A 24700-nucleotide genomic window follows, 5' to 3' on the forward strand; every position below is an offset into this window, starting at 1 on the left:
TAGCAATTTGCCCTGTGGAAGAGGAAAGAGAGACTGAGAAGGCTCTGAGTGGCAGGCCATTTACAGACATGAAATGCCTAGCGGTCCTCTTTTAGGCATCACTGCATGAAATCTACTTCATTTTCAGCAGAAATTTTCTTTCAAGGAAATGCTGCGCATAACCTTGGGAAAATCACTTTACCTTTAAGTGTCTGCAATTGCTCATCTATAAAATGATCTCTCAGACTTTATACTATTTACACCAATACTGAATGGTTGTATGCTACTTATAATTTATAAAAAAGATTCTAAGATGCCAAGCAACAACAAAAATTGAGAAGATACAGAGGGAGAATGAAATAATAATCCAAAGAAAGGAATTATATAATTGGATAATAAACAGTGAGAAGATTATCAGTGTTGCCTATAGAGTCCCTGCACTCTAAATCATTCTGAGAATCACTTCTCCGGTGTTCTCACTGATGAGATGGTGCTGCACGTGTGGACAGACAGATCCAAACCCCTGGTTCTCTGCAGAAACCATCATGCACACCAAATTTACATCACGGATATTCAGCTTCTTTCTATCAGACTATTAACAGCTTTCTATCATATTCATTACTGGCATTTCAAATGTATAATGGAGAAAATGTCAGGACTTTATACAGTAAATGATTGATCTAGTGAGAGGAAAAAAACAAGCAGTAGGAAACATGGCTAAGATCATGAGGAAGAAATATTTACAATGTATGTAGAAGTTCGTTCAACTGAGATAAAAACCGACAGCGTCGCTCTGTAACAGCATTCTCTTATACATCAGACGCTATAATCCTGAACAGGAATCACTGAACGAGGTTTGGGATAACGCAGAAGACATGCCTTATTAACTCTCGGACAGCTCATTTTTTGGTCATAAATCCTATTAACTTGTATTACCAACTGCCATAAAACTTGGAGATAAAAGATAATTTATGCTCAGTGTACAGAAGCTAATGTTTCTGGACTCCTGAGAAGCACAGGACCAGAAAATGAGAAAGTATGTATGTGAAATCTGGAGCCATTCACACCCTGCATAGTAAATGCGACACACACGCTCTGAGCACCTGGCTGTCTTCACGGGGAACACAGCCTAACCCGTCATTGACATCAGTGGGGTTTCATGGCTAAAATGTCTCTCACCATTTTCATAAAATCTCGTGCTCATAAAAGGGCATGATGTCTTATTAAGAACACATTTTTGTGGGGTAAAAGAGGGATGATGACTCTTTGGGGAGGGGCTATTAGGCATTCTATTTTTTTAATTTGCTATTTTAAAATGGCAGTTTGAACATCCCTTCAAAGTAAACGCTCCCTACTGAGGTTTTCACTCATAATGACATCTGACCCGCAGCAAGTGAAATATGCCACAATACAATCGAAAAGACATTATCTTCTAAAAAGTCAACCAGCTAAAAACTTCCAGTCTTCCAAATTTATATAGACCTGGAAGTACACTATTGCCTTTTTTGTTTAACATCTTTATTGGAGTATAATTGCTTTACAGTGTCATGTTAGTTTCTGCTGGATAACAAACTGAATCAGCTATTTGTAATTAACAAAAATGAGTCATAGGAAGTGGACTGAAAAGAGAATTAGATGAAAGATTTTAGTCTGCAACAATCTACACAACTTTAACTGAATGGCTCTCGACATACAGGCCTGTCCCAAATGACTGACGTACCCTTAATGAATGAAGGATGAGGGTTTATTTACACAACACGGTCTCACAAGAGTCTCGTATGTAGAGAAAGAAACACAGAACATTACAGAAACATTAAGATGAGTTGAGGGTTGGGGGGCTTTTTTTAGAAAAATCAAGAGAAGCACATTTTAGTTCCATGGTCCAGTGCTATCCCAGCCACTTCACCGTCATAGAGCAAATACAAGCACTAAAACATTTATCAGCCAAACACACAGGTCCCATAAGACATCTCACACCTCCTGCTATTATCTTCAACTTCACACAACCTGGAATTATAGAACCAATTCTAGAAGACGCTGTCCTCAAAAGTAATACTCATAATAATTAACATTTATATTGAATTCTACCACTTTTGATATATTTTAGCAAAGTTTGATGGCAATCTCATTTAATCTGTTTAAATAACGAAGATTCTTATTGTAGGTAGATTTTTTTATAGTTGAGGAAAATGCAGAGTGTTATTTTTGTTTAATTTCAGGGTAAAGCCACAAGGTAGGATATACCCTTAAGGGGCATCTAAGATCAAGCTTATTTGAAAAGAATATCGTAGAGAATTTATGTGCGTGCGTGCGTGTGTGTGCGTGCGTGTGTGTGTGTGTACACATATGCATACCCTATGGATAATGACCAGCCTGCAGACTGTGACTTGTTTTAAGAGTTTGTCATTTCCATCTCAGCCCATTAATCCCATGAAGAAGGAAAGGTAGTGCAGTGGAAAAACTGCTGAGTCAAAATACTGCTGTGTGATTCTTATGATCTGTTCTGCTTGCCTCCCAGGACTGTTATGAAGCTCAAATGATATGCTTCTTGTGCAAGTCCCCCAATTACCTCCTTTCTCAAGAATAGCTATTTGATGACTTTCAATTAAGAAGTACATTTAAAACATTTTGAAAGCATTCTTTATCTGTCACTGAAGCAAACCAGATTGATTTCCTTAGTCCAGCACCAAAATATTTGAAAATGGTTTCAATTTACGTGTATGGTATGTCCATCCTGATTGTGACTCCAATAACCCTATTAACAAGGAACAGTATCCTGCAGACATCGTCCTGAATACGCACACTACCTACTACAGATGCGTACTTTACTACATACGCCACATATAACACAGAGATAAATGAAAATACATCTTACAGAGTCATTTCAGCTCCAACATTGCGTGTTCCATTTCTAGGATATAGGCTGCTTCTGTGCAATAATCAGCTTTTAATTGATCACATTTCGTAAGTGTATAATTAGAACTGCTTAAAAATATGGTAGAGTGTGTAAGCCTGGTTCGTATCTTAAGCCCTCAAACATACTCCTTTTGGCTTTTGCAGTTGCTCTGGGTGCTGTCTAACTACTCTCTCACTAAAAGTGACTGAGAAGCAGAGACCTGGGATGTGACCCCTGGGAAAGACGAGCAGAGCCAACCCTACTGAGCCCCCAGAGGAAAGTCTGTGCTAAACATTCTTACTCCTCTCATGCAATGGAGAGGGTATGGTCTTGTGTGAACTTTCTGCCTCACGCTATGTAATACTTACTTGATAGGGTAAGGTAATTTTCTAGTCGTTTCAATAAGACAAAATCAAATGACCAGAGAGAGATTCTAGAGGACATGGGGTATGCAGGCACACTTACCATGATTACTATGTTTGGGGAACTGGGGATTCTCCTTCAATGATTAAAGTCTGACATATCATAAATGAAAAAAAAAAAAGATGATTATGTTACAGAACATAACCTCTGTCTTTGATGGAGACAATGGTCTGTGCTCAGTCATCTTTCCGGCCCACAGCCTTCCTCTCTTCGACCACCTCATACTGAGCTGGGGCAGCGTAACTGTGTTCACCAAAGGTGACACAAGCCACAGCCAGGCCTGGCCTTTAAAAACATGCAGTGCCACTTTTTACAGTAACCTTTTTTCCGCTGCTGACTCAACATGTTCCCAATTGGCTTGGATATAAAATGGAGGATACTGCCCAAACCACACCAGATTTTCCATGAATGAGAAAAAAAATTAAGCTTAATCTCAGTTAAGCCTCTGAGATTTGGGGGTTAATTATCACTGCAACATACACAGGGTAGATTAGTACCCTGGCCAACCGACAACAATAAAAAAAAAAAGCTAGAAAAAAATTAAAGGGAATCTTTCAAAATGCATCAAACATCTTTTTCTTTTTTTCAAAGAATATTCAAAAGCCAAAAACTAAGTTTTGATTGAAAAAGAACACCAATCTACCTTTCACCTTACAGGCATTTGATTTTTACCAAATCAGATGAACTTGAGTTTCAGGTGCTTAGGCCTCCAAGTATGGAAGGTCATTAGGAGAGCAAGCCTGAGCAACGTAGGAGTGTAAAAGGAGACTGCACCACTTCAGCGGAGATTCTCAGAGAAAAGACGAATACAAAGGATACCCCCACGTGAATGCTAGGAAAACTGTCCAGGCAAACCTTGGTTAAGAAGAGGAACAAGTCTTCCTTGGGCATCTGTAATTGGAAGTCAAACTCCCAGCAGAATTAGCTTCAAAATACATACCACCAAGATGGTCCAAAAAAGTCTCAAACAAAAGGTCCTAAGTTATTAGTGCCTATAAATAACTGGGTTGGAAGTCCACTCTAAATTCTCCTTGGACTCACTTTTAACTCCTTCTATAAGTAATTCCCACAGGTAAAGTTCCCAGAAATATGAGGTCATAGCTAAAAATCACAAAATACGGAATGAATCAAGGTTACAAAATAGAAAAGCAAAAGAGAACATAAAAGACAGATGACCTATAAAGTCTGCAGATATCAGAATTTTTCTAGACTATAAAGGAAGTAGGACAATTATGTTTTAAGAGTTTTTAAAATGTGAGTAAAGGGAAAGCTTGTAAGAGAGATGAATCATGGCAGGAATAGCCTTTGCTACTGAAAGGATGAGTTTAGTAGCAAAATAGAACAGCTAAAGCAGAAGAGTGAAGTGGATTGCAGAGGCAATGAGGAACTTCAGAATGTAGCCCAGAGAGATTAAGACAGAAAGTACAAGAGACAAGTTCTGAGATATATATGATACAATTAGAGGATCACATATATGCTTAATTGGAGTTGCAGAAGAAGGGAGAAAGAAAATGGGGGATGAGACAATATTTGAAAACATAATGGTTGAGAGTTTTCCAAACTGAGGACAGACAGCAATCTATAGATGGAGGAATTCCAAGAAATCCCAAGCTGAATACATTTTAGGAAGTCTACAATTATTCAAAGAAGATACAAAACACCACAGATAATGAAAAGATCTTAAGAGCAGAAGTCATTTTTAGATGTGGTTTTTGCTATCAGTTAATCTTCCAATTTTACTTTGCAAAAACCATTGTACCCCATCTAGTTATCTCTTAGCCAGAGTATTTACATAGAGACAAGTTGCAGTTGACTATTTTAGCATTCGCAGCATCATAAAATCATTATAAAACAATAAAGCTCAACGCTTCACAACGGTAGAGAGTTTCACGCTTCAGAACCTATTGGGAAAGTACAGGTATTTAATAAACATCTAATGAGAAATCTAAGAAGCATATCTGTGCATGTCAGACTGCTAACTGAAATCTTCTAATGACTTCCCATAGCTTATGGCAAACAAGTTCACACTGTAGTATGTAGAGTTCAAGGTTCTTCAGAGGTAGGATCCAAAGTAGTCTTCCGAGTCTGATCTTTCAATAGTTTCCATATGGCTGCTCAGAATTACCTGTAGATGCCGTAACATGCCCTTCAGCTCTATCTTTCTTTAGTGGCTCCTTCTAACTGGAATGACTTTCCCATCATCTTCAATAGCAGACATCCACTCATCCTTCGAGATTCTGCTGAAATGTAAGCTCAACACAATCTATGTTCCATGAAAGGAAGGGTTTTTTTTTTTGTTGTTGTCATTGTTGCTTGCTGCTGTATCCCTAGAAAAGTACCTGACATATAGCAGGTACTCAAGAAATATTTGTTGGGAATTCCCTGGTGGTCCAGTAGTTAGGACTCCAGGCTTTCACTGCCGAGGGCCGGGGTTCAATCTCTGCTCAGGGAACTAGGATCCCACAAGCCGTAGAGCAGCCAAAAAAAAAAAAAAATTTGTTGAATTAATTAAGTAAATAAAATGTGAGCGCCTCTGTGAAGCATTTCCTTACACACCCATGACCAGATTATATAATCTTTCATCATCTTTTTGTACTAACCTTTTGACCTTGCTTTATTCTGTGTTTTATAAATGTCTTCTTCACTAGACACATACTAGAGAGTAAAGAACACATGTTACTATTTCTGTTTAATCTTCAATTGCCCAGCAGTGCAACAGGTAGGTAGCAGGCACTCCGTAACTCTTTGTTGACCAAATAAATGGACACTATGGAGTCTGAAAACCGAATTCTTCAGCTTCGTTTTCGCACCTCACAGGAAGTATTCCAGAAAGCAACAAAGCCACGCAATGCAAAGAGCCAGAAGAAAATGCACAACTGGCGGAACGATGGTGAGCACGCGTGCCATGTTAACCAAACAACAGTTCTCAGGTAATGACAAGCTACAGATGATGGACAGCAGAGGGACTGAAAGCAAAGCTGTAAGTAGCACATTACAGTGACAGGCAAAAAAGAAAAAAAAAAAAAACAAAAAACTGTCCACTGTCTTTAAAAAATGTTGCCAAACATGGGCTTCCCTGGTGGCACAGTGGTTGAGAGTCCGCCTGCAGATGCAGGGGACACGGGTTCGTGCCCTGGTCTGGGAGGATCCCACATGCCGCGGAGCGGCTGGGCCCGTGAGCCATGGCCGCTGAGCCTGCGCATCCGGAGCCTGTGCTCCGCAACGGGAGAGGCCACAACAGTGAGAGGCCCGCGTACCGCAAAAAAAAAAAAAAAAATGTTGCCAAACAATCATTTTTCAAACTGAAATACACTCATCAACCTCATAAAACATGTTTATATAATAAGAATTCTGTTCTAAGCACTACACTGATAGAAAATTTCCTTGATGTTTATCATTGGAAATGAATGACATCATCATGAGAGTGAAATTAACAACCAAGCAACTTATGAACAGTAAAAGCTCAAGACTAAGTGCTTAACAAAATCAAATACAGTTTCCAATTATAACGACAACACTGAAAATATACCAGAATTCCATTTGTAATGTTTGCCAAGCTTTGTGCTTTCTCTGCTGAGATTAATCTCAAGTGGCACTCATACTCAGCTGCTCAAAATGCAAAAATGCTAAATTTAATTCTTAGTGTCAATTTAATTTAAAAACTTTTTTTTGTTTTGTTTTGTTTTTCTGAGTACAATGAGGCTTCTCCTCCACCTGTTTCCCATTTAGCCACAAGTAATCAAACACCTCAACTTCATTCACAGTTCAAATACATAAATGGGGCACATGTTTTCTCCTTGTGTACAAATGTTACAGGTTTTGTGGAAGCAAAGCGCTGACACTGTATTTAATCCTCACTTACCGGTTGGAGCAGGTAGATGAGAGACTCCTCTTGGATTATTATAATTGGCAAAGGAGTGATTCGAATTGCTTGGAACAAAGTGCTCACTGACGCCATAATCTGGTCAAAACGTCCAGCAAGTCCTCCCAGGGTCACAATCATATCTACCTAAGAAAGCAAAGGAAAACCAGCAGTCACATATTTAAGGACTTTTAAAAAATAAATAAATAAAATAATTAAATAACATCAAACACTTCCATAGAGCTTTCAGTACCCTATTTTATTAGATACGCCATGAAGAAATGGCAGACACCATTCGTGTTGTTCAGATGAAGGAATTAAGTCACAAGATTGGTGAGTGGCAGTCAGGTTTCAATAGGTTTTCCCATCTGCCTATTCACCTGGAAAACTAGCCAACTCGCCCTTTAAAACTCTGTTCCATGTCCCTTCCATGTGGAAGTCTTCCTGATTTCACAATTGGTGCCTCTCCCATCCACTCCTCACAGCATCCCTGTGGGCACTTTGATCACCCAACAGTGAGTGAGCCCCCACTAGAACCTAGGTATCTTAAGGACCTATACTGGCTTTTCACCAAACCTAGTAAGTTGCCTAAACTCTCTGTACCTCATTTTTATGTTTACATGTAAAAACTGGATAATAATTACCAATTGAGAGGGTTGTTGGGGGGATTAAATGAGGTAACTAAATGGGTCAATAAGTGCAAAACATTTAAAACATGTTCACAACACAGTGATTGTTTAAAAAGTGTTAGCTACTCATCTATTATATTATTTTCAGTATATTACATTTATATTACTATTTTTATTATTGGTACATGTCGTTTGGTATGTTCTTTCTTTTCATTTAACACCTTAAGCAAAGCATTTCCTATGACTACAGGATAGTTTATTTAAATGTTCCCCTGTTGCTGAAAATACGTTTCCATGCTATTTGTATATAAAATTACTGTGATGCTTTCCTAACATATGAGACAGTGGTTAAAGAACGGCTGCAGGGCAGTGGAAGGGGGCGGAGTAACAGTCTCCTCCTGCATAAGGCAGGTGGCCGAAGGTCTTAAGGAGAATGAAAAAGAGGCACTGCCTGGTCTCTTTCCTTCTGCTGGTCAGCCTGGTCTTGTGATGCACCAGCAGAGTCAAAGCTGGTATACTGATCATGAAAAAGGAAAGACAGAAGAGCTTAATTAAATTATTATAAGAAAACCTTACATACAATAAAAAGTGACAGTTATACTCACTCTACCTGGAATAAAATAGAAATTATTTACAGATAGGAAGCATTTGGCTTTTAGTTTTAGTTTTGTTTTTTTTTGCGGTACACAGGCCTCTCACTGTTGTGGCCTCTCCTACCGCGGAGCACAGGCTCCGGACGCGCAGGCTCAGCAGCCATGGCTCACGGGCCCAGCTGCTCCGCGGCACGTGGGATCTTCCTGGACCGGGGCACGAACCCGTGTCCCCTGCATCGGCAGGCGGACTCTCAACCACTGCGCCACTAGGGAAGCCCCTGGCTTTTAGTTTTAAAACAGTACATTTTAAAAGCTCAGATAACATTTAGTCTGAAGAAGGCATGATTTTAGAAGAGTAACATATCACCCAAGCGCCGGTATAACCTGTTCAGTCTCTAGAGGAACAGTAAGTGGCTTAAGCTCCATAAAGACAAAGGCTGTGCTTCTCTGGTCCACAGGCTGTGGCCCTGGTCCTCTGCATAGTGCCTAACATGTACAAGACCTCAAATGTTTGATGAATGAATAAGTGAAGACACTGCAAGAAAGAACTAGTCAGCCTAAGGAAGAAAGAGATTAATCGCCATACTACAGGAATATATAAATCAGAACGGGATTCCATAAAAACATAAAAAAGTAAACTACACAGAAAAATTAAGAAATTTGGAATGAGTTTCCGATTTTTGACCTTTTCAGAGTATAGGAATTTTTATTTTGAATAAGATGCTTCAGGTCAAAGCTAGAATATTTTAAGACAAGTATACCACACATCTAGAGGATCTAAAATTTTCTTTGGCGATCTTTCTAGAACTCCGAGCATTAGATTTGAGGCAGAGAAAGGCCATGCACTCTAGGAAGCATGTATTACTCCTAATACACAGGTGAGGACTGGGACACCTTAGTCTTCAGAGGAAACTTACAAACCTTTGTTTGGGGTTATCAAGTCTGGTAATCGCTCCTGGTCGTGTTTAGGAAACCTTATTAGTAAAGCCACTCCAGACTGGAGGGGAAAAGGCCCAGACATTATACAGGACCTCAGAAGAACTAAAGAGAATTTGCTTTACACTGAGGAGAAAGACACTAAGTGAAGTTATATATGAAATATAAAGTAGAGAAAGTTCTAAGGCTCTGGTAAAAAGCACATGGCACGGTCCTATCTACATAATCCTAAATTCATATCAGAACCAAGGCCTGATGATAAAATAGTTGATTCACTATGCAGATTCTGGAATCCTTTTTGTAGGTTCTCAATTTTTCATTACTATACTCCAAGCCTTGGGGGATCCCATAACCTTTAAGGCTGAAACTTAATCCACATCTTCCACACCGGGATATCATGATGAATCAGCAATATCTGTAAACCAGTCATTGAATTTTTCAGAATAAAGAAGCAGCGAGATTACTTCTCATCACTACTCATTTTCCCTACAGGAAGTGTTTATAACCAGACTGATTAAAAACATTAGAGGATCAGTGCAAGCTGCAGTGGGCACAGGAGCCAGCCCAGGGCTATTTCTGTAGTTCTTTAGTTCTGGTTAGAAGTAGGACATCTGGGGCTTCCCTGGTGGCGCAGTGGTAGGGAGTCCGCCTGCCGATGCAGGGGGACACGGGTTCGTGCCCCGGTCCGGGAAGATCCCACATGCCGCGGAGCGGCTGGGCCCGTGAGCCATGGCCGCTGAGCCTACGCGTCCGGAGCCTGTGCTCCGCAACGGGAGAGGCCACAACACAGTGAGAGGCCCACATACCGCAAAGAAAAAAGAAAAAAAGAAGTAGGACATCTGATATTCACCAACCCTGTATATTTACATAGGCTTTGCAAGCCAAGATTTGTGCCTTTAGGACAGCAACGCCCCTGGGAAAGAGTGTTCAATCGAAAGCAGGCTATTTACAGACTGCCAGGATACCTTTTCTACCTGGATGCAAAGCCCTGTGCATTTACTTCTTACGTTACCCCGCGTATTGTACATTTTTAAAACATGGTATTTTCTGGTCGCCTCAGCATCCCCACGAACGGGCTGTAAGCGCCTAGCCAAGTTCCCCTTTGTGCGCTCCTCTGACTGACCTAGTGACATTCAAACACACCAGTGAAGCTTCTCAAGCTTTTGCTTGTGTCCACACCCAGACCCCCCAATAGGCACTTGCTCACGGGTCCTCGTTCTCTCTGCTGGCTCCCCCCCTGCCTGGTTAAGCTCACACCCTGCGCCCTCCCCCCACGAGGCCCCTGCATGGCCCACGGCATGCCTTCCTCTCTAGGATCTGTGAGCATTACAGCCCTTTAATTCCACACGCCTCTCCCTGGTGCCAACTCCGCGTCTGCATGTGTCTGCACCAGGTTGATCAACAAAACCCACCAATTACTCCTTACAGCACACCCAGCTACACTTTGTTACGACTGCTGACGTACTTGTATATCTCTCCATCTAGAGGAGGCCTAGGAATCACAGATGCCAGCCGCAGCGTGTGCGACAAGGCAGACAGCAAGCATTTACTGAGCTTCCCCGAAGCATAGAAAATCAGGGAAAATTGAATAAATAACCAGAGAGGCAAGAAGCTGATTATTAGGCTGAGTTAATGTCATCTAAATCCTACAGAACAGTACTTCCCTACTTGGCAAGGATTCTAACAGTTAGTAGCTTTTGAAAAGAATAACTTATTTCACATGTGTTACCCCGGGTAGTATTTATCGATCATTTACCATGTGTTAGCTACTATTCTGAACACTTAGGATAGATCAGTAAACAAGACAAAAACTCCTGCCTTCATGGAATTGATATTCAAGTGGAGGAGAATATATGTATAACTGAATCACTTTGCTATTCACCTGAAACTAACACAACATTGTTAATCAACTATACTCCAATATAAAATAAAAATTAAAAATAATTTAAAAAACAGATGCAGGACAACACGCAATTAATAAAAATAGAAAATAAGTATATTAGTTGGGATGTGAAAAGATGGCGAGTCCTACAGGGGAATAAGAGAGTAGGAAAAGAGAGATGAAAAATGCTAGGCTGGGAAGAGCTTCCACTTCAAACAAGAGAGCCAGGGCAGGCTCCATCAGAAAGGTAAGAGAGGAGCAGCAAAGACCTGAAGGAGATGAGGGAGCCAGTCAGGTACAGACACCTGGAGCCAGACCCATCAGAAAACAGACTGTAGTAAGGCCCTGAAGCAGTGACATGGCCCCAGGCATTTTCAAAGAATGTCGGGAGGCTAGTCGTGAGAACTGAATGAGAAATTAGCAGGAGGAATCATTAAAATCTAAAGGCTAGATCTGTATAGAGCCTTGGTAAGCCATTGTCAAGTCCCGACTTTTATTAGCATTAAGTGGAGAGCCATTTCGAGCAGAGGGGCGACACGATGTATGTATTTTTAAAAGTCACCATGCTGGGTGTCTGGAGAACAAACTGTGTGGAGGCAAAGAAGAAATCCAGGAGATCGTTAAGAGATCAGCACAGTAATACAGACGAGAGACAACTTTGCTAGCCCCATCACTTCACCAAAAACTATCATCACTGACATCCTATTGCAAAACCCAATGGTCAGTTCTCAGTTCTGACATTATTCGATCCATCAGCAACATCTGACAAGTTTATTCTTACCTCCTCCTGGATGAAGTCTCTTCCAGAAAGATGGGCTTCCAGCAAACCATACTGCCTTGATCTCACTGGTTGTGTCTTCTCAGGAACAAACTTAACATCCCTGGAGTGGTCCAGAGCAAGGTCCTTAATTCTATTGTCATTACATCCCCTCCCTTGGTGTTCCCAGGCAGCCTTGTAGCTTTAAATACCATCAATGTCAGCACTTCCTCACTGTGTATCTTCAGTCCAGACCTCTCTCCTCAATTCTAGCCTCATATATTCAATTGCTTACTTGACATCTGCATTTGGAATCCAATAGAGATCTCCAAGGTTCCATGATCTTTCCCTCAATCACGGTCTCCCACTGTCTTCCCCACGTCGGGTGCTCCAGCCAAAACTCCCAGAGTCGTTCCTGACTCCTCTCTCACGTCCCTTATTTATCCTCTCAGGAGATTCTACTGGTTCTAAGTTCAGTACGTATCCAAAATTTCTCCCCTCCTCAGTACCAACAACCTCATCACCACCACGGCCATCAAAATCCATCAGAGGATGTGAGCCAACGTTCTGTCTCATGGGAAACAGTGCAATAGCCTCCAACAGATCTCTGCTTCTGCCCTTATTTCTCCACAGTCTAGTCTCAATACAGTATCAAAAACAATCCTGTTAAAATGTAAATCAGATTATGACACTCTTCTGTTCAAAATCCTCCAATGGTTTTCTAATGATTTTTCTTAATAAGACAGCAAAGCCTGCAATATTGGATATCCAGGTGTCTCTCTGGTCTCACCTATTTCCTTTCTCTTCCTTCTCTCGGCTCCAATCGTAATTTCTTCTTCCTTTCTGTCTCTTGAAGACACAAGAGTCCTTCCTACTTCAAGGACTTTGCGTTTGCTGTTCTTTCTTCCTAGAATGCATTATCCTCAGATATTCACATGGCTAGCTTCTTTACTTATTTCATTGACCATCTATTAAAAAGTTTCCCCTCGGGCTTCCCTGGTGGCGCAGTGGTTGAGAGTTCGCCTGCTGATGCAGGGGACATGGGTGCGTGCCCTGGTCTGGGAAGATCCCACATGCCGCGGAGCGGCTGGGTCCGTGAGCCATGGCCGCTGAGCCTGCGCGTCTGGAGCCTGTGCTCTGCAACGGGAGAGGCCACAACAGTGAGAGGCCCACGTACCGCAAAAAAAAAAAAAAAAAAAAAAAATTTTCCCCTCTTCCATGCCAACAGATCATATCCCCATTCCCTGATTTAAATTTTCTCCTTAGTACCTCTCATTATCTAACCCCATGCTAAATAGTTTCTTTCTTTAGCTTGTCTTATTATGTGTCACTCTAATTAGACTAAAATTAAATGATGGCAGAGATTTTTCTGTCTCTAGTGTTTAGAATGCAGCATGGCACATTATTATGTACCTGTTGGTGTCTCAAATATTTGCTGAATAAATGGAGAAATAAAACAAGGGTTGAAGGATAGTAAAAGAGCATGGTCAATGGGTCAGAGTACCGGTGGAGCCGAAAAATTGCTGAAGGCGGGGGCAAGCGGGTGAGTCAAATGGATAAAACAGAGATTAGGGAGGGTTTACAAACCTTGGTATAGACAAGGTCTAGGTATATTCATACAATTAACTGAGGTAAAGAGGCAAACAATATAACTAGAGGGGATAAGTTTAAGGAAACAAGAGATCAGTGTACTGGAAGGTTCCTTCAAGTGTGTATGGAATTTACCATGAATTAAAACAGTATTGTTGAAAAAAATTATTGGTGACCTAGATGTTAACTTCATCAAGACAAGCAGGAAAATGACCAGGATTATAACAAATGAAGACTACAGCAATGAGCAATAAGGATGACAGAATCTGATGACATGAGATTCAGAGCTTGAGTTTTTAGGGGAAAAGAAGAAACGAAGAATCAAGTAGAACAGCAGTGTCCAATGGGAATACGATAGGAGACACATATCCAATGTAAAATTTTCTAGTGGCTACATTTAAAAAAGTAAAAAGAGGTAAAATTTTCAAAATGTGTATTGTTTAATGTACTATATCTAAAATATCATTTTAACATGTAACCTGTATTAAAAATATTGAGGTGTGAGGAAAACTAGATAATTATATACAGAAGAATAGATCTGAACCCCTATCTCATACCACCCACAAAAATTAATTTGGAATGGATTAAAGACTTAAACATAAAACCTGAAACCATAAAACTCTTAGGAAAAAACATAGGGAAAAAAGGTCCTTGACGTTGGTCTTAGCAACAATTTTTTAGATATGACACCAAAAACACAAGTAAAAAAAAAAGCAAAAATAAATAAGTGGGACTGCACAGATCTAAAAACCTTCTGCAAAGCAAAAGAAACAATTAACAAAATGAAAAGGCAACCTATGGAATGGGAAAAAATATCTGCAACCATCTCTCTGATAAGAAGTTAATATCCAAAATATAAAAGGAACTCATACGGTAGCAAAAAAACCAAACAATCCAATTAAAAAATGGGCAGAGGATGTGAATAGACATTTTTTCAGAGAAGACATACAAATGGCCAACAGGTACATGCAAAGATGTTCAACATCACTAACCGTTAGAGAAATGTAAATCAAAACCACAATGAGATATCACCTCATGCTAGTTAGAATGGCCACTATCAAAAAGACAAGATCCTACTGTATAGCGCAGGGAACTATATTCAATGTCCTGTGATAAACTGTAACAGAAAAAAATATAAAAAAGAATGTATATATATATATGTATAACTGAGTCACTTGGTTGTACAGCAGATATGACCACAGCATTGTAAATCAACTACACTTCAATAAAATAAAATTTTTAAAAAACACAAGAGATAACAGGTGTTGATAAGGATATAGAGAAAAGGGAACTCTTGTACACTGTTGCTGAGAATGGAAATTGGTGCAGCCACTATGAAAATAGTATGGAGGTCCCTCAAAATATTAAAAATACAACTTCTATATGACCCAGCAATCAAACTCTCTTCTGTTTCTTCTGGGTATATATATACCCAGAAGAAACAGTGTGTACACACACACACACACACACACACACACACACACACACACACACACACAAGAAGTCACGATCATCTTCCCATGTTCACGAACATCCTCCCATGTTCATTGTAGCGTTATTCACAATAGCCAAGATAGGGAAACAACCACACAACCAAAGTGTCTGTCAACAGATGAATGGGTAAAGAAGATTAAAAAATATGTGAGATATATTCATATATATGTATATGCATATATATGTAACATACTCACACACATAAATATACATACACACAGTGGAATAGTCTTCAGACATGAGAAAGAAGGAAATCCTGCCATTTGTGACAACATGGATGGACCTGGAGGATGTGAGATGCTAAGTGAGATAAGTCCGACAGAGAAAGACAAACACTGTATGATCTCCCTTGCGTGTGAAATTTACAAAAACTGAACGCCAAGAGAGGATAATGTCAGTTGTCAGCAGTTGTGGGGTGGGGAAAGGAAGGTGATACTGGTCAGGTACAAGCTTCCAGTTGAAAGATGAGTAAGTTCCAAAGATCTAATGGACAGCATGGAGCTCTACTTAACAATACTGTACTGTATATTTGAAAGTTGCTAAGAGTAGATCTTAAATGTTCTTATCACCACAACAACAAACAAAGGTAATCATGTGAGCTGATGGACTTGTTAACTAACTTTATTATTGTAATCATTCTGTAATATATATGTGTATTAAATCATCACGTTGTACACCTTAAACTTAGTGTTATATATCAATTATCTCATTAAAGCTGGAAAAAATATTGAGATATTTTTCCCACTTGGTCTTCAAAATCCTCAATGTACTTTACAGTAATGGCGCATCTCAATTTAGGGTAGCTACACTTCAAGGGCTCAGGTGGCCAGTGGCTAGAGTTTTGGACCACACAGGTCTAGAAATGGCGAATAGTAGTGAAGACACCCACCCCTAATTCTGGGGACCATTCTAGAAACAGCAGCAGGAGAAATGACAGAACAAAACAACAGCACTACTATGGCTGCAGAGAATTGCTGTCCTTAGAAAAAAGCCCAGTTTCTGTTGGAATTAGATGTAAAGACATTGTGAATACAGGGGATTTTTCACAAGGACGGACCACGGGTTTCAGAGGGCACTGAGACACAGAGCATACATATTCTAGGGCAAGTCTATTTATTTTAGAACACAGCTACCATCTCTAAAGAAGGTAAGCTACTCTCAGAGACTCACACATTTCCTACCGGTTGTGACCCATCAAAGATTCAGTGTTTGTAACTCTAAAAAGCGTTATTACAATCCTGTTAGCTCTGCAGATAAAATATTTTAAATAATATATTTGTGTACACATAACACAAGAACATACCTATTACACCATATTCTGTAATATAAAAATGTTAAAAATCAATTTCTAATTGATTTTTATACATGTCCTACATTCAAGTCAGGGTATTTTACATGGACCCTTTTTCTCAGCAAAGGGAAGTGGTGGAACAGAGACTGCTTTTGGCTCTTCATCTGCAATCATGTGTAGCAAAAAAGAACCCTGAAACCCTGGATTAATACATTAAAGATGGTATATTCCCTTAAGAGCCATGGAACCACATACATGACTTCCTTGTGACTCATGTATAAAGGTAAGGGATGGACTAAATTCCCTAACCTATTTTTCAAGATCCCTTTCACTTCTAACAGTCCATGTGAGGTTCTCTGGTTTCCACTCTAACAGGTTAAATAATAATTGTGTCTGTTTTGTTTAGAGAATAAATGAAAAAGTTGGCTTTGCGTTATTTGTTTTGCCTTAATAGAATCATGACAAGACTGGCTGAAGGATATAGAACACCAAAAGGAGAAGCAATTTCATTTTTCTGTTATAGCAGGAAAAACCTTTTGATAAGCAAATGGCGTTTTTCTCCGTTTGTCCTCAAGAAGACTTAGATACGGCATGCACAAAGTCTACAGCAGGGACAGTGGCTGTCAGAGTATTTTAATTGCATTGACTTTCCATAAACTGAATTCTGGAGATGCATAAATGGACAATTTCTTTGTGGCTCTCCCTGATAGGGTGACCATACAATTTAATGTACAAGCTGAGACACTCCTGAAAGTAAAAGGGGGACATTATAAATAATGACACCAAGAATACATGCATAAATACACGCATAAATCGAGACACACGTTTACCCTACTCTTTGAGAATTACAAGTAACATTAACAGAGCCAACTTCACAAAATTAAACTCTAGGGTCTCAAAAAATTTAGACATTATTCTTAAGCTTCCCTTAACCTTCAAAGATCTTTACTGTACAACAGTTAGGCTTAAACAGAAGGTGAAATTCTCTGGTCCAATTGTTTGATGCTCTAATTTAAAGATGGAAGACCCGGGCTTCCCTGGTGGCGCAGTGGTTGAGAGTCCGCCTGCCGATGCAGGGGACATGGGTTCGTGCCCCGGTCTGGGAAGATCCCACATGCCACGGAGCGGCTGGGCCCGTGAGCCATGGCCACTGAGCCTGCGCCTCCGGAGGAGCCTCTGCTCCACAATGGGAGAGGCCACAACAGTGAGAGGCCCGCGTACCGCAAAAAAAAAAAAAAAAAAAAAAAAGGAAGACCAATGCAGGCTATGAAGGAAATCATGGGATCAAGATAGAGGAAAAACAATAAACTGACAACAACCCAGCAATATCAAAATATGTTTTAATAAGCCTATAAAATAATTCCAGTGATTGATGTGAAGTACAATGAAACACCAGAGAAATTAAAGACCTCAGGTTTTATGGTATCAGAATACACTGTACTGACAAACAGAATATACGTGGCTGGATCTTGGCAGCCTGTGGAAACAATACTACAGGGATCCCATTTAAATTTCAACAAGGCCTAATGAGTCACACTTAATGCAAACCTGTTTGGGTGAGAAAGAAATAATGCCTCTTGCAATGGCAAGATAATGAGGCCCCAGATTTTTCTCAAATAATTTGTTCTCCATCTTCCCTGCTGCAGCCTTATTCAGGCATCATCCTTCTCACCTGGATAACTCCACTGGTCTCCTGCCTGGCCTTCTATAACCAGGTAGTTTTCTACCTGATTATGAGAGAAAGCTTTCTACATCTCAAATCTGATCATGCCAATGTTCTGTTTCAGTACTGGCTTTCCAGAACCTACAAGATAAATAAAGTCCAATCTCCTCCTATACTGACTCCTAAGTTACATCTGCCACTCCCACCCCCTTTATGTTCTAGAAATACTTTAGTTCTCAGAACACATCACAAGATTTCAAACCTCAGTGTCTGAACTATCCCCTTTCCCCACCCTCCCTTGTAAAGTATTTCCAAAGATGCCTACCTCCACCTCCGAAGAAAAAAACAAACAAACAAACTTGTTTGGACAGAGCATTTTCATCCAACTTTGTCAGATTGCAAATACGTTATTAAGAAACGTCATAAACATGTTTACCACAAAACTTGTTTTTCAACGTGTTATTGAGAGAAAAGCTTAAAAAGTAAAAAAGCAGAGGAAGGGGCATATTTATACCTGAAAAGTGAGCCATGTATACAAGCTTGTTTGCATTTGACAGAAAACTGTGAAGGTGATGCAAAGGATCTATGCTCAGACGGCTGACTGAAACCATAATCCCCCAGTAAAAGTTGTAGCATAAAAGCTCAGGCAGCTCACACCCTCACTGCCCATTAGGAGCTTATAATGTCCCTGTACCTCTCTGGAGAGCTCAGCTTGTACAGACTGGAAGAAACTCTTGCTGCCAGAGGTCCTTGACACACTGGCAGCAAGTCAGCAGCGGAGGAGGCCAGGAGAGACAGGCCTACCCCAAAAGGTAGGCCCCTCCCTACTAGTGCATTCTGTTAGCTTGTTAAGGGAAACAAATGTAAACAGTGCAAGTGTTTATGTGTGATTAGGACTTTCGGTATTGCCTACCCTTTGACATCCCAAACCTGATTTACCTTTGACCTTGAATACTCAGAACAAAACACTCCCCTGATTCTGGTTAGTTCTTTATCTTCCAGTTGCAGCTGAGTTACCACCTGCACAAGGAGAGTTCAGACTGGAGAAGGTCCACTTCCAAGGGGCTTCTCACCTGTCCTATCCTGCTTACAAGGGCATTCACTTCCAAGGCCATGAATTCTAAGAGTCAGATACCCTGTCTCATTCAGTTTGCACCTTTCAACCTATTGATACAATATGTAGCAGAGTGGCTGGTAAATATGTAACAGACATTTGTTAGCTGAATGGGAACGGTTTCCATGCTTTCACTCTGGCAAACAAGACCCAGCATCACCAGGCACACAGTTTAAGTCTATTTTCTAAGGTCCTTAAAAGATGACTAAAGAGTTATCCTTCAAGGGACTTCCCTGGTGGCGCAGCGGATGAGACTCCGTAATCCCAACGCAGGGGACCTGGGTTTGATCCCTGGTCGGGGAACTAGATCGCAAATGCATGCTGCAACTAAGAGTTCACATGCCACAACTGAGGAGCCCTGGAGCCACACTAAGGAGCCCACCTGCTGCAACTAAAACCTGGTGCAACCAAATAAATAAATAAATATTATTTAAAAAAAAGAGTTATCCTTCAAGAAGCCTGTAATCGGGTTTTTTTTTAACTATCATTAGAATTTCCATCCTTCAATTCAGCTTGCACACACCATTACACTAATTTCCTAAATTATATTGTGACTTTTCATTCAAAATTCTCTAACAGATTAACATCACCTGTAAATCAAAATTCAAATTCTTTACCTAGAGATTAAAGATCCTTCCTATGTGACCCCAACAATCTTTCTAGCACTGATGACTGCTGTGACCAGTTCTACTCCTTAGAAATCTTACCGCACACAGTGAGTTTTTCTTTGCTTTTTCATATTGCTGTCTGGAATCCCCGAAAACACTTTAATTTCAGATGCCCTGGTCATGACAGAGTACAGGACAATGACTGAGTTCATTCCCAGAATGATGAAATGCTTTTTTGATTTACCCTAGGCTTTGCATTTTTTAGTTAAATATTTCAAGCCTGGTTGTAATAACAGTGTTGTCTTTCCTCACAGGTCTGTCCTGAGTACTAATATTTCCATGATTAACTGCCCTATTGGTTCTGAAACCATATCAATGAGACCCCTGGATACGGGACATTTTTTCCATATAAACAAAAAGCAGAATGTGATCTATATATATATATAATATATATATATATAATATATATATAATATATATATTATATATATATTATATATATGGGAATGTGTTATTTTTCCTTCCATGTAAATACACAAAGCGATGGCAAGAGCAAATTTGCATGTATTTACATTTCTCTATATCAGAAAGTGAGTGCCAAGGAGAGTTGAATAGAATAAAACACATACTTGTGTTTTTTTAAACATGATTTTATTCTATTATCTCTGCTGAAAATTAAATTCTTTGAAGAGTCAGGAATATATTTAAGAGTAAGTAAAAGTTACATAAAATCATGGTCTGTATAAATAGCATGGGTATTATATATCTACTGGAGGTAATTATGGTCTCCAAACCTCTCATACCACTGGGGGTCTTAAGAAATGGAAAGATGTATTATTTGTGGTTTAGAAATCCCAAAATACCTAGCACAGCATCGTCAACACAGCTGGTATTTAGTGCAAAATTAAAACTCAAAGTATGACCTATATCACATTCAGAAACCATTAGCTATTTGGAGGTAGAGTTTTAAAGGATATTACAGTTTGTGTAAATGTCGTCCATTCGAAGCTCAATGATTGCTTGGTAGATGAATGAAAAAAATTCAAATCTGCATTCCTGATCATCCTATTCAAAAAGCACCAGGTATTTTTCACTCTGGCTAAAATTTCTATAACATACATGATGCCCTTCTAAAGTTAAATATTTGAAAGAGCACTAAGCACTCATTCCTCCTATTCTGTGAAAAATGGCTTATGAGGTACCAGAACCTGAAACCCATGTCCTCTTTCATCCCTCATTCATCCTCTTTCATTCCCACCACTGAGCAAGTTGAAAATAGACAATTTTCAAAACCTCTGCCAACGGACTGACTTTTGGTAAGAGACGCTTTGTTCCCAGAATATGAGTACTTCTGTACTTGTGATCATTTTTTAATAGCTATTACCCTATCTTGCATCATCATGATTTGTTTTCTCCAAACAATATTTCTTGCTTTTGCTTCAGCCATAAAATAAGTCTTAGCTGCATATTCTTGTCTAAAATGATAAAGGAAACTCTTGGCTTCCATGTCTGGATGGATTGGATTTGGCTATTTGTAGTACTTCGGGCACATTATTTTCCCAAAGTTTAGTGGTATAAAACTCTCTTCAGTTTTTATTGACCAGTTTATAACAGGTGGCTATCAGGCTTACTGTAGTGCAATTCTTAGATTTTGCAATCTGCTGCAATATAAATAGTTTATGTTGATTATCCCCTTTCCAACTTCTGGGAGAATAGAGACATTTTGACTGCAAATTTCACACTTGGTCATTAACACTATGGTTTCTGAATATGCACTGGACAGTTTTTTTTGCTTTTGTTTTTTTTGCGGTACGCGGGCCTCTCACTGTTGTGGCCTCTCCCGTTGCGGAGCACAGGCTCCGGACGCGCAGGCCCAGCGGCCATGGCTCACGGGCCCAGTCGCTCCGCGGCATGTGGGATCTTCCCGGACCGGGGCACGAACCCGCATCCCCTGCATCAGCAGGCGTACTCTCAACCACTGCGCCACCAGGGAAGCCCCTAAACAATCCGTTTTTTAAGAAGTTGAATCTATCCTGAAAAGGCAAGTCACAGCATCTATGATAGTCTGAATTATTCTCTGGTTACTCATTTATCTGTTTCCTCTATTAGACTGGAGTCTATTTGAGGCCATGCATTTGGTCACCAAATTCTAGCATAATGTCTTAACAGACACATACTACATAAAAGTTTGTTAAGCTGACCGGAAGATGAACCCCAGTAGCTTCCACAGTGTACTTAAGGGGAGAAAGTCTGCCTTTGGAACGCTGAGGTGAACTTCTGACTTTCCTTGAGTAACACATCCCTCAGTGAGCACAAGGCACGCAAGGTCCCCCGTAGCATGGGGGAAGCCGGAGCACACCTCTCCTCTCCTCTCTCCACCCAGGCACGAGGCACACAGTGGTCAGCGGGGCTGTGCCACTCGCCCTGCTGAGGGATCCCATCACGAAACATACAGATCCCATTCTCACTGGTTCCCTGGGAAAAGGGGACATTGAAGACCTCCCCTAGGAAACACTGCAACATGGGAGGAGCCCTCTGTTTAATTTAAGGGTCTGATATTAAAAGAAATCTTGTAAAATTAGAATATGTCCAAAAGAAACAATGCTAGAATGTTAACCAGACTTATTGGGGTGATGATTTCACAATTTAGACAAATATTGAATCATTATGCTGTACACCTGAAAGTAATATAATGTTGTACGTCAATTATACCTCAATTAAAAAAAATTATTTTCACTTAAAAATAAAAGGAAATGATGAGTCCATGAAACTGGGCTATAAACTTTAATTAGTCTGATTCCTAAAAACATTATCTAATTCGAATATCATATTGATCCATGAAATTTATTATAAAAGCAAAAGATCACTATATATATTTTATAAAAGATCTTATTTATATTTATAATTTTCATAAAATATATTAAGGTATATGCTTTATAAAAAAATATCATATATAACTATATTACATATAAAATATATTTTATAAAATTAAATAGAATATATAAATATATTTTATAAAATATATCTATAAAATGCAGCATTTTATATTTTATTTATATAAAATTTATATTTATTTTCTGTAAATATATAAATATATTATGCAAAGGAAATTATATAAAATGTTATGAGATCACAAGAGCTAAGGTGCACAAAAATATGACTATTAATATGACTATTAATACCACCACTGCTACTATTATATTTTTATGAAGGACTTTATATGTTGCAGGCACTGCAGTAAATGCTTTGCCTCACAACTCGCTGGTACGTGTAGATTATTATTCTGACTTTCCAGATGAGAAAGATGAGCCTTAAAGAAGTTAAAGAGCTTTCTGTAGTCATGCAGCTGAAAGAATGCCAGCATAACCCAAGCATCTGAGCACCTAGCCTCTAATTACAATGTGTTGGAGAATAATTCTTTTCATAATAAGCATATTCATTCCTACAATTGGTACAGACAGCAAGCAATGTAAGGAATGTGGACACATGACACACGTGTCATGGGAGAATTAGTAGGAAATGCTAAGAAGATTCTTTTACAGAGGATACATGCCAGCTAAGGTTTGCCAGGATATCCTTTGGAATCTGCCTTGATGTTATTGGAAATAAATTTATTCATTGAATAGGTATTTATTGAATAAGTAACTGGGAGAAAAGAAAAGACTTAAAGCAGATGTCCATTTAAGATAGAGGATATAAATTTTAGTAAGGGAATGGAGTGAAGGGGGCAAACCGAAGGTTAGTAAAATAACCCAGGTAAGAAATGATAAAGGTCTGAACTAAGATAGTACCAGAAAGATTGGAAAGAACAAAGTGGGCACAGGAGATGCTTGTAGAATTAAAGCAACTGTGACCAGCCATTGAGGGATGGTACAGGGATAGTAAAATATAAGGTTACTCTCAGGTTTCTGCCAGGTGGACGGATGGTAGTGCCACTGAATGAGACAGAAAAGAAAGAAAATGAGATTTTGTGAGAAAGATGATGAATTTTGGTTTACACTGAAATGAAGTTCCTCTGGCCTTCCAGTTAGTGGTTAGAAATAGGGCTTTGGAGTTCAGGATTAGAGATATAAGATATAGAGTTAATGGCACAGAAGGATAACTGAAGCCCGGGGAAACAAGATAAAAGTAAAAGGCAGGTATGACAGAATATCAATATAAGAAGAGCCAGGGAGAAAATGGAGGTAGGGATGGAGACCACAGGGCTGTGACAGGTCAGGAGGGAATGCAGGAATAGACAGGGTTACTTCTAGACCCAGTCCTGGTAAAATCAGATCCTTGACTGAGTCCGACCATACTCTGATCTCTAGGGAAGCTGTGAAAGTTGAGAGGATCTGGCCTGCCATGTAGTTTAAACACCACCAAATCTCTAGTGAAGATTTTCAAGCAGGCATAGTTTTCATGTACAATAGTTGCTGAAACATGCAGCAGAGTCTTACAGTTTGAAACTTTTTGAGGAAACATTTTAAAATTGAGAGAGTCCACAAAAAGTTACTGATTGTAGTACTTGCTTCTTATTCTATATTACCATAAGTCATGGCACACAAAGATGACACCGTTCCACTGTTCGAGCATGTTTGCAATGCTGAACATACTTTTTCAAATAAATGTTTTATTTTGAAATAACTTGAGATTTAGTAAGAAGTCGTGAAGATACTTCAGGGATACACACTTCACCCAGCTCCCAGTGATGTTAACATCTTACATAAACACGGCACATCTGTCACAACTAAGATCGACACTGGGGCACAACTATTAATGCAACTCTGGACTTTATTCACATTTCACCCCACTGCATTTAGTTTTCATGTCTCTCTCATCGCCTCTGCTCTGTGACTGTTTCTCAAGTCTTTCCTTGTCTTTCATGACCTTGAAAATAGCGGTCAGGTATTTTGTAGAATGATCTTCAATTTGGGTTTCTCTGATTTTTGTCAAAGATTAAACTGAGATTACGGGTTTTAGGGAAGTACACCGCAAGTGCCC

At 39.6% G+C, this 24700-nt stretch overlaps 1 protein-coding gene across 2 annotated transcripts in view; it reads right to left on the reverse strand.

Moving 5' to 3' along the window:
* TPK1 (thiamin pyrophosphokinase 1) overlaps positions 1-24700 on the reverse strand; it is a 333066-nt gene that overhangs the window by 134679 nt on the left and 173687 nt on the right. For both annotated transcript variants that reach the window (XM_079932024.1, XM_079932025.1), the window contains one exon: positions 7161-7307. In XM_079932024.1, the coding sequence (XP_079788150.1) occupies positions 7161-7307 (147 nt within the window). The remainder of the gene's footprint in view (positions 1-7160; positions 7308-24700) is intronic.

This window comes from Stenella coeruleoalba (genome assembly GCF_951394435.1).
Source record: "Stenella coeruleoalba genome assembly, chromosome: 9".
NCBI lineage: Eukaryota > Metazoa > Chordata > Mammalia > Artiodactyla > Delphinidae > Stenella > Stenella coeruleoalba.